Source organism: Lissotriton vulgaris, chromosome 3_1 (assembly GCF_964263255.1).
Source record: "Lissotriton vulgaris chromosome 3_1, aLisVul1.2, whole genome shotgun sequence".
NCBI lineage: Eukaryota > Metazoa > Chordata > Amphibia > Caudata > Salamandridae > Lissotriton > Lissotriton vulgaris.
The window spans coordinates 253,311,835-253,323,576 of NC_141689.1; the positions used below are offsets into that span (position 1 = coordinate 253,311,835).

At 40.0% G+C, this 11,742-nt stretch overlaps 1 protein-coding gene across 1 annotated transcript; it reads right to left on the reverse strand.

The window, feature by feature from the left end:
• Positions 1–6,018: 6,018 nt before the first annotated feature.
• LOC147726286 (uncharacterized) lies at positions 6,019–10,238 on the reverse strand. The gene is made up of 2 exons (XM_086963447.1): positions 9,130–10,238; positions 6,019–6,706 (listed from the first exon to the last, which is right to left on the reverse strand). The coding sequence occupies exons 1-2, from the start codon at positions 10,236–10,238 to the stop codon at positions 6,019–6,021; spliced, it is 1,797 nt and encodes a 598-aa protein (XP_086819573.1).
• Between the last annotated feature and the right edge of the window lie 1,504 nt (positions 10,239–11,742).

The window sequence follows — 11,742 nt, forward strand, 5'->3', positions numbered from 1 at the left end:
ATCTTATAACCATTAGACCATTAATGTTCTGGATAAGGATATGGTCTACCTCAGAACTAGCCGACTATAGGAAGGGCCTTCAAGAGATATTGGATTTAGATTCTTTCCATTCCATTTTATGGCTCAGACATATTAAAAAATGGCTCTCAATTCTGGGCTTGCCTCAGTTGTGGGAGAATCCAGATAACTTACCACCATTCGCCAAGTCTATGGTGAAACGAGCCTTCTGGTCCTATACAACTAACAGGCTAGTGAATGAAAATAGAACTGGGTCCTTAATCCAAGAATTCTTAACCTTTAAAGATGAACCTTCCTTTGAAGTTTTCTTAGACGAAATAGAGCCTCCCCTTGCGAAGTCTCTATTTCTGAAATTCAGGTACGGGAATCTCATGCTGAATTCCAATATAGAACGTTGGTCTAAGAGAAAACTGGAATGTCCAAATGTTACACAGGGGAAATGTCCTATGTGTTTAGATTCTTGTACGGAGGATGAGGTCCATATGCTGTTTATCTGTAAAGCATACTCGAAAGCGCGAAAAAGATGGATCAAACCCATGTGTACCCTCCTAGGAACAAGATCTTGTATCACGGCATATAGGATTATCAAAACCAATACTTTCCAGCCTATTGTATTTAGTATTAGTAGGTTTCTTTATTCTGTGTACATTGTTCGCAGGAAATTTGGTCAAGTACTCTGAGTAGTAACCTTGTATATGCTTAGATTCCAGTTGCAAAATGAAATGAAGCACTTGGTGTTTTTTAATGAGGATGCCGGAAATGAATTTTGTATTTCAAGAGACAATCTCTTTTTAAAACTCCTGTATGTGTATATTGTTATGATCCTATGTTTTATGTATGTATATATGTGTGTCTTTTATGGCCAAAGTGGCCGAAATAAAGAAATAAATAAATAAATAAATAAATAATTACTAAACTCATGATATATAAAAATTTCCCTAGGTGCCACCACAAGAGTACACAACACCCCTTTGGGATACAGGCAACTGTCCTATCTACTGATGAGTTGTATGACAACTTGGCCATAATTGATGACACGATTTGAACAGTTTTTTCCTATATGTTAAAGAGGTATATACAGAACACTATGCATGCCTGTCGTTATCCTCATTTCTTTTCCCTTTGTAGTATCTTATACATAGGGATACTGTAGCAGGGTTTCCGTTCTCCCACAGAACTGTGCACAGAGATCTAGAACCTGGGTGAATTAGGGTGACCCAAAACTCACCTTAGTATCAGAAATCCCCTTACCGAGCTAGCTACAGTGTCTCATTGGTCATAACAAACTCCCAATGACTTAGACAATCCAGAACATGAACTTAGGGTACCTCAGGTATCGTGGAACACATGAACACTCTTTCGCTCTATAATCATTTCAAACCACAACGGGGAGTAAAAGAACACACGTGCAAGTTTGAAATATTTATTTTTCAATGCAAGGTTCTCAAACGCAGTATCTTATATAATACCAACATACATATTATAAAAATCAGAGTTATCAGCATAGTCACTAGTCCATAGTAAGCGAACGGTGATAGCATATTATAATGCAAAAACCTATAGAAATCTGTATCACCTATATTTCGCGCACCCTATTTAGCATACTATATTATATCTAAGAAGGTCTCATTTGGGGTTTAGCAGGGCGGGCCCATACCTCTAAATGTCAGCAGAAGAAGATCACATCATCAGCTACCAACTCTCTGTATGCGAAACACCATCAAGTGTGTTTTTGCATTCTCAGTAACTCTATCTTAAACCCGCGTAGAGCCCAATGTTGGCAGCAACATTATTTGTGTTATGTCTAATGTGGTGCGAGGATCAGGCCTCCCAGCAACCTTGTGTTAGGTTATTCTTAGAGGCTATAGCTCTCAGTGTGCAGACAGTGTACCAAGTGTCCCAGGCACGACTGATATCAGAGCAATAACATATTATTCTCAATAAATCACATCTTTCGTCTAGGTTGAAAGCTACAATAATAATTATGTGCCGTGTGCAAACTGAAGCCGAAGGACAATATGTCGTTTAAACATTTAATAAACTCATGCTAACTTAACACAATATATAGAAAAGCATTAACTATATGACACCCCCCCCAATGATCCGAGGACGGTCAAGAAACAAGCCAATAACATAATAAAGGCATAACATGAAAGCAGAGTTCAATAATATTAAGCCAAGCTAAATGTATGTATATGTATATAAAAATGAACAACACAAAAATATGTATGAATGCCTATAGTGGCCAAACAAAAATGTAAAAAATCTCGAACTTGAGGCCTAATATAAAATCACAGGCCTAGAACATATGAAGTAAATTGTTCGTAAGAAAAATGGCACTATCAGAAATCCCCTTACAGAGCTAGCTACAGTGTCTCATTGGTCATAACAAACTCCCAATGACTTAGACAATCCAGAACATGAACTTAGGGTACCTCAGGTATCGTGGAACACAGGAACACTCTTTCGCTCTATGATCATTTCAAACCACAACGGGGAGTAAAAGAACACACGTGCAAGTTTGAAATATTTATTTTTCAATGCAAGGTTCTCTAGAACGCTATGTGCCAGAAACTCATGCGCCGCTGCGGGGATGTCCCACTGACCCATTAGTCCATGCATCGCTGCCAAGGCCATAATCCTTTCGCCAGAACAAACCAACTCGTGAGCAACTACGGGGCCCATCAGGTGATTAAAATCGACTTCAGGAGATAACGGCAAGCAGAGACACAAATCAATGGCCCAGTCAAAATCGCAGCTCAGGCAATGAAACACAGGCTGGACACATGTGAAATAGGAAAATCGAAACGATAATCCAAATGCCGTGCTTAAGGTCGCAAGCGGCAGGGTGCCATAGTAATCAAGCATCCGGTTGCGAAACAGTGTCAGAAGGGGCTGAGCGGCTTCTTGCGCAGGATGGGCATCCATGTTTTAGGAAGCAGAATAATATCAAAACGCATGCAGCTAAAGCCAGCAAAACAGGAAATCCGCCAAACAAGCTCGAAAATATTGAATGGAAGAAAGCAGGGATAACACCAAAAATCTTTTCAAACGTAGTCACGAGACCACTGCTAACCAATTTTAAAAAATGAGCTAAGCCAGACGTGGAGGAGGCATTAAAGATCTGATGAACTAATTCGCAGAAATGAAACGGCAAGTCAGTATTTAAAAGTGCCTGCACCTCTGTTTGTGTGTTAGCTATGTGAAGGACATAAGTTTCACGGGACGAGCTCAGGGCCACTTCTTTTTGAGACAAAAGAGCCCTTATTCGGCTCATACCATTGAACTCCGCTTTCAAGGTTGGGATGCGCGGCCAGATGGAAACATCTGAATTCCTATGCGTGGGTGGATATAACACGTTCTTGCAACACACCACACGTTCTGATACAGTAACCACATAGGCGATACCGACCATTAACCCACAACACTCCTCGTTATTCAAAAGCAAATAACTACCGTTTGTCAATAATGTGAATGTTGGAACAATTGCAGGAACTGATGTGCCTTTTAAAACACAGGCCAAATTAGGCCGGTCCTGATTACAAGAACCATGCAACTGGATGTGTCTGCATATCAGTGAACGGTCAGGCGACTGTGTGCATTCTTCACCATTCAGATTCACTTCCTTTCCATCCTTCAGGCATCTGTACATGTATGGTAAAGACCATGCCTCATGTAGGAAAGCACTGCCTAGTGGTTCATATCGTCCTATTGCAATATATCTCATACAATTAGTAAATTTATATAAAGCAAATGGTAAAGTAATAACACCATGGATAAGCCATGTAGCAGCAGCCGCCTCAGCTACAGAGAAGGGCAAGGATTCCAACTTTTCAATGTGCAACATAGAAAATGATGCATCTCGCATGGAAAGCATGCGCTGCTTGTCAGTCAAAATAAACGGGGCAAATAGTGATGACACGTTCATGTAACTCCAAGGAACGCGACCAGCTTTCAGAGTTTGTAGTGTCCATGCAAACTGCATCACAGAACGCAATTGATTTTGTCCATGGTACAATACCGACACTTCATCATTCACAATGTCAACTACAGAAGAGACAATATTGTTCAATGTGTAAATTCGGGAAGAATGCATGTTAATACTGTTATCGACAACTGCAAGCACTTTCTCCAAATTTGCTTGGTCAATTGCTCTTAGGCGTTTAGCAGCCTCAATTTGCGAAAATTTCCAAACCGTTTAGACCTACCCTTAAGCTGGGCCTTTTATAAAATCATTCAAATCCCCGTTTTCAGTTAACTGAGACCGATGTAGTTTAACTGCAGCTAAAGTGGAATGTTGTAGCCAATTCTGACACAATTTCCCCACAGAGTAAGTAGTGACAGTATAATCAGTTTCAAAACGGGGATCAGGTCTGACTTGCGTGAACCCTTCAGTTAAACCCAAAAAACGACGTTGGCAAGAATCAGCACTTCTTTGCCACATCAGCCAACCCTTTGGATCCAAACTGGATCCAAAGGAGCTTGTAACTCATGAATGGACAATTCAGTATAATTACCCCATCCTGAATATTCTTCCAATTCGGGGATAATAGGTGTATTTAATTTTTTAGAAGTAGCCAATCCAAAGCATGTTGTTTGGGAAATAGATGAATTTAGAAACAACATGTGATTCGGGATGAGACATGCACGGTGCAATGCCTCAGTGCCTTGTACCTGCCAATCTTTGGTACCCCAAACCGATTTAAGGTCAATTGTTCCCTTCCAAATCTCGTAGCCATCTACAGCTAATCTGTCTAGAAAGGACTTCGAATACAGTAATTTCGTATCGGTAAGTCTAACTTTGGACATGGACTTTTGTGTCTATTTGAAATAAATTCAGGATTTGATTGATTAAAATCTGTAAAATAAGTGTATTTTTTCAGAAACGTATTGGAACTGCCTCCCAATGGAGCAGGGCAATGTTCCCACTGTGTGTAATTTACAGCAACCCTCCTGGAATTTGTTTTATGTAAAAAATGATTACCACAATGTTGAAAACAAAACAAATCACCATAATTAATAGAATCTAAATATAAATCCTCAGCATCAAAGGCAGCATAGTATTTCAAATCAGAGAATAATGCTTCTACGGCCTGAATATCCCAATCATCAGAACGTATATTTTGTTTAATCACATCCCCCATGTTTACTCTAAGCACATTCGGAACATTAATCACTTCAGCGGGCCCATGTATTTGAAATCTAACAGCATCCCACACAATCCCATCAAGGACAGGCCAAGCAGTAATGTTGACTGTATTCAAGTTTCGTTTCAGTCTGTGTGCTGAATGTGAAGAGGAAAGAGGGGCCAATGTTCCATTAAGGTACCGAATTCCTGTTCTTTCTTTAACATAGTGACCATCGATCAGGCGGAAAAAATAAAACACAAAACCAATTGACATAAAAAGGTAAAATGAAAATAGAATCAACCAAATGTATGTCCAAGGGGGAATTAAAAAATGTTTTTTAAATAAGGTGGCATATTTTGCAATAGTTGAGGGTTTCTTTGTAAGTTCCGAAACAGAGTCAAAAGAGAATCTTGACTGGTCGGCCAAACGAGTTTGCAAATCTGGCATAGATAAGTCAGCAGGATAGGTGTAGTTCAGCTCATCAATGTTAGTAACAGGAATAGTATTTAATAAAGGACTGGATATGGCAGGCATCTCGAGGGACACCTCCTGTTCTGCACCAGAAGTAATAGCCAGCACAGAATGCCTCACCATGGAAGGACAGGATATAGCCGGTGTCATGCTATGAAGAATCGGCCACCCTGTGTGTTTAAGTAAGTAGTTCTTTATTGTTGGTTAATTAAAACCATTACAATATATACAATTCCACAATGTTTAAAATTAACTTTTAACTATATAAAAAGAGAAAAAGTATGAATTCTAAGTGTCCAAAAGACTGTCGTGAGTTTCAGTGAAATTATTCAGGACACAAATTGTCTTTGGAAACAGGGTTCTTAAGTCAAGATGAAGATCGGGCCTGTGACAATAGGTCTTATTTTTCCACGAAACTGTCCAGGAATTTAACTGATCTACAAATCAGTTGAGGATCCGCAGTGCATAAGATTTGGATTATCGCAGTCCGGCAGGTACGAACTCCTTGCTCGTTGAGCTTGTCCTTTAGCCAATACCGCCGACCTTGATACATAGCCGGACAGATGCAAACTATATGAATAATGTCTTGTTTACCTGCGCCACAAAGGTCACATTCCGTTGATTCTTGTGGTTTCCATTTTGGTTGATCAAATCTTGTCGGGAGGTTACCCAGCCTTAATTGAAGAAATTTACATTTGATAAAAAACGAGAAGGCCATGTCTAAATAAGCTGCTGGTATGGGCTTTATGTATGATTTGATGGTCATCCAGGCGTGGGTCCGGGCGCTGAAGGTTATTTTATCGTTGAGAAGTGAGTGTTTCTTGGCGATCCTCACGACCGCTTGTTTGAACGAAGAAACTGGCAGTTTTGTTTCCCACAATGGTCCCAGCTCGGTTGTATCTAGTGAGAGTTTTAGGTACTTTGCGTGCTCGGAGCTCGGGTTTGTGTGGATTGCTTCCCACAATGCCCCATTCATTTTGTTCTCCTTGTTCCTCCAAACGTTGTACCAGAATTTGATAGCCTCATATTTTTTCAGTAGTACTTGAGATTGTAATCCAAATTCAAGTCTTACTTGCGCTGGTGAGGAGCTGTTCGGTAGGGAAAAGACCCGTTTATAGACTTTAGTTTGTATTTTGTCTATGAGAGTAGCACTTTTCCCATGATGTAATACACTCCCATATGCTATTGTGGGTAACAGCTTTGATTTCATTGCGGTTAGCAAGGGGGAGACAAGAGGACCTTTTAGCTCTGCTGCCAAACTAGTGAAAGCGTGCAGTAAGGTGGACCCTTTTTTTTCCATGTCCTTAAAATGCACTTGGAAATTGAGGCGGTTGTCTAAATGTACCCCCAGGTACTTATAGCTATTTACCAGCACTTGGTGTTTTTTAATGAGGATGCCGGAAATGAATTTTGTATTTCAAGAGACAATCTCTTTTTAAAACTCCTGTATGTGTATATTGTTATGATCCTATGTTTTATGTATGTATATATGTGTGTCTTTTATGGCCAAAGTGGCCGAAATAAAGAAATAAAGAAATAAATAATTACTAAACTCATGATATATAAAAATTTCCCTAGGTGCCACCACAAGAGTACACAACACCCCTTTGGGATACAGGCAACTGTCCTATCTACTGATGAGTTGTATGACAACTTGGCCATAATTGATGACACGATTTGAACAGTTTTTTCCTATATGTTAAAGAGGTATATACAGAACACTATGCATGCCTGTCGTTATCCTCATTTCTTTTCCCTTTGTAGTATCTTATACATAGGGATACTGTAGCAGGGTTTCCGTTCTCCCACAGAACTGTGCACAGAGATCTAGAACCTGGGTGAATTAGGGTGACCCAAAACTCACCTTAGTATCAGAAATCCCCTTACCGAGCTAGCTACAGTGTCTCATTGGTCATAACAAACTCCCAATGACTTAGACAATCCAGAACATGAACTTAGGGTACCTCAGGTATCGTGGAACACATGAACACTCTTTCGCTCTATAATCATTTCAAACCACAACGGGGAGTAAAAGAACACACGTGCAAGTTTGAAATATTTATTTTTCAATGCAAGGTTCTCAAACGCAGTATCTTATATAATACCAACATACATATTATAAAAATCAGAGTTATCAGCATAGTCACTAGTCCATAGTAAGCGAACGGTGATAGCATATTATAATTACAAAACCTATAGAAATCTGTATCACCTATATTTCGCGCACCCTATTTAGCATACTATATTATATCTAAGAAGGTCTCATTTGGGGTTTAGCAGGGCGGGCCCATACCTCTAAATGTCAGCAGAAGAAGATCACATCATCAGCTACCAACTCTCTGTATGCGAAACACCATCAAGTGTGTTTTTGCATTCTCAGTAACTCTATCTTAAACCCGCGTAGAGCCCAATGTTGGCAGCAACATTATTTGTGTTATGTCTAATGTGGTGCGAGGATCAGGCCTCCCAGCAACCTTGTGTTAGGTTATTCTTAGAGGCTATAGCTCTCAGTGTGCAGACAGTGTACCAAGTGTCCCAGGCACGACTGATATCAGAGCAATAACATATTATTCTCAATAAATCACATCTTTCGTCTAGGTTGAAAGCTACAATAATAATTATGTGCCGTGTGCAAACTGAAGCCGAAGGACAATATGTCGTTTAAACATTTAATAAACTCATGCTAACTTAACACAATATATAGAAAAGCATTAACTATATGACACCCCCCCAATGATCCGAGGACGGTCAAGAAACAAGCCAATAACATAATAAAGGCATAACATGAAAGCAGAGTTCAATAATATTAAGCCAAGCTAAATGTATGTATATGTATATAAAAATGAACAACACAAAAATATGTATGAATGCCTATAGTGGCCAAACAAAAATGTAAAAAATCTCGAACTTGAGGCCTAATATAAAATCACAGGCCTAGAACATATGAAGTAAATTGTTCGTAAGAAAAATGGCACTATCAGAAATCCCCTTACAGAGCTAGCTACAGTGTCTCATTGGTCATAACAAACTCCCAATGACTTAGACAATCCAGAACATGAACTTAGGGTACCTCAGGTATCGTGGAACACAGGAACACTCTTTCGCTCTATAATCATTTCAAACCACAACGGGGAGTAAAAGAACACACGTGCAAGTTTGAAATATTTATTTTTCAATGCAAGGTTCTCTAGAACGCTATGTGCCAGAAACTCATGCGCCGCTGCGGGGATGTCCCACTGACCCATTAGTCCATGCATCGCTGCCAAGGCCATAATCCTTTCGCCAGAACAAACCAACTCGTGAGCAACTACGGGGCCCATCAGGTGATTAAAATCGACTTCAGGAGATAACGGCAAGCAGAGACACAAATCAATGGCCCAGTCAAAATCGCAGCTCAGGCAATGAAACACAGGCTGGACACATGTGAAATAGGAAAATCGAAACGATAATCCAAATGCCGTGCTTAAGGTCGCAAGCGGCAGGGTGCCATAGTAATCAAGCATCCGGTTGCGAAACAGTGTCAGAAGGGGCTGAGCGGCTTCTTGCGCAGGATGGGCATCCATGTTTTAGGAAGCAGAATAATATCAAAACGCATGCAGCTAAAGCCAGCAAAACAGGAAATCCGCCAAACAAGCTCGAAAATATTGAATGGAAGAAAGCAGGGATAACACCAAAAATCTTTTCAAACGTAGTCACGAGACCACTGCTAACCAATTTAAAAAAATGAGCTAAGCCAGACGTGGAGGAGGCATTAAAGATCTGATGAACTAATTCGCAGAAATGAAACGGCAAGTCAGTATTTAAAAGTGCCTGCACCTCTGTTTGTGTGTTAGCTATGTGAAGGACATAAGTTTCACGGGACGAGCTCAGGGCCACTTCTTTTTGAGACAAAAGAGCCCTTATTCGGCTCATACCATTGAACTCCGCTTTCAAGGTTGGGATGCGCGGCCAGATGGAAACATCTGAATTCCTATGCGTGGGTGGATATAACACGTTCTTGCAACACACCACACGTTCTGATACAGTAACCACATAGGCGATACCGACCATTAACCCACAACACTCCTCGTTATTCAAAAGCAAATAACTACCGTTTGTCAATAATGTGAATGTTGGAACAATTGCAGGAACTGATGTGCCTTTTAAAACACAGGCCAAATTAGGCCGGTCCTGATTACAAGAACCATGCAACTGGATGTGTCTGCATATCAGTGAACGGTCAGGCGACTGTGTGCATTCTTCACCATTCAGATTCACTTCCTTTCCATCCTTCAGGCATCTGTACATGTATGGTAAAGACCATGCCTCATGTAGGAAAGCACTGCCTAGTGGTTCATATCGTCCTATTGCAATATATCTCATACAATTAGTAAATTTATATAAAGCAAATGGTAAAGTAATAACACCATGGATAAGCCATGTAGCAGCAGCCGCCTCAGCTACAGAGAAGGGCAAGGATTCCAACTTTTCAATGTGCAACATAGAAAATGATGCATCTCGCATGGAAAGCATGCGCTGCTTGTCAGTCAAATTAAACGGGGCAAATAGTGATGACACGTTCAAGTAACTCCAAGGAACGCGACCAGCTTTCAGAGTTTGTAGTGTCCATGCAAACTGCATCACAGAACGCAATTGATTTTGTCCATGGTACAATACCGACACTTCATCATTCACAATGTCAACTACAGAAGAGACAATATTGTTCAATGTGTAAATTCGGGAAGAAAGCATGTTAATACTGTTATCGACAACTGCAAGCACTTTCTCCAAATTTGCTTGGTCAATTGCTCTTAGGCGTTTAGCAGCCTCAATTTGCGAAAATTTCCAAACCGTTTAGACCTACCCTTAAGCTGGGCCTTTTATAAAATCATTCAAATCCCCGTTTTCAGTTAACTGAGACCGATGTAGTTTAACTGCAGCTAAAGTGGAATGTTGTAGCCAATTCTGACACAATTTCCCCACAGAGTAAGTAGTGACAGTATAATCAGTTTCAAAACGGGGATCAGGTCTGACTTGCGTGAACCCTTCAGTTAAACCCAAAAAACGACGTTGGCAAGAATCAGCACTTCTTTGCCACATCAGCCAACCCTTTGGATCCAAACTGGATCCAAAGGAGCTTGTAACTCATGAATGGACAATTCAGTATAATTACCCCATCCTGAATATTCTTCCAATTCGGGGATAATAGGTGTATTTAATTTTTTAGAAGTAGCCAATCCAAAGCATGTTGTTTGGGAAATAGATGAATTTAGAAACAACATGTGATTCGGGATGAGACATGCACGGTGCAATGCCTCAGTGCCTTGTACCTGCCAATCTTTGGTACCCCAAACCGATTTAAGGTCAATTGTTCCCTTCCAAATCTCGTAGCCATCTACAGCTAATCTGTCTAGAAAGGACTTCGAATACAGTAATTTCGTATCGGTAAGTCTAACTTTGGACATGGACTTTTGTGTCTATTTGAAATAAATTGACTCAGGATTTGATTGATTAAAATCTGTAAAATAAGTGTATTTTTTCAGAAACGTATTGGAACTGCCTCCCAATGGAGCAGGGCAATGTTCCCACTGTGTGTAATTTACAGCAACCCTCCTGGAATTTGTTTTATGTAAAAAATGATTACCACAATGTTGAAAACAAAACAAATCACCATAATTAATAGAATCTAAATATAAATCCTCAGCATCAAAGGCAGCATAGTATTTCAAATCAGAGAATAATGCTTCTACGGCCTGAATATCCCAATCATCAGAACGTATATTTTGTTTAATCACATCCCCCATGTTTACTCTAAGCACATTCGGAACATTAATCACTTCAGCGGGCCCATGTATTTGAAATCTAACAGCATCCCACACAATCCCATCAAGGACAGGCTAAGCAGTAATGTTGACTGTATTCAAGTTTCGTTTCAGTCTGTGTGCTGAATGTGAAGAGGAAAGAGGGGCCAATGTTCCATTAAGGTACCGAATTCCTGTTCTTTCTTTAACATAGTGACCATCGATCAGGCGGAAAAAATAAAACACAAAACCAATTGACATAAAAAGGTAAAATGAAAATAGAATCAACCAAATGTATGTCCAAGGGGGAATTAAAAAATGTTTTTTAAATAAGGTGGCATATT

Coding starts and splice junctions, on each gene's coding strand:
- LOC147726286 (XM_086963447.1), bottom strand. CDS start 10,238: ATGCAGTTTGCATGGACACTACAAACTCTGAAAGCTGGTCGCGTTCCT. Junction 6,707..9,129: donor GCCCCTTCTGACACTGTTTC/GCAACCGGATGC, acceptor CCTACCGAACAG/CTCCTCACCAGCGCAAGTAA.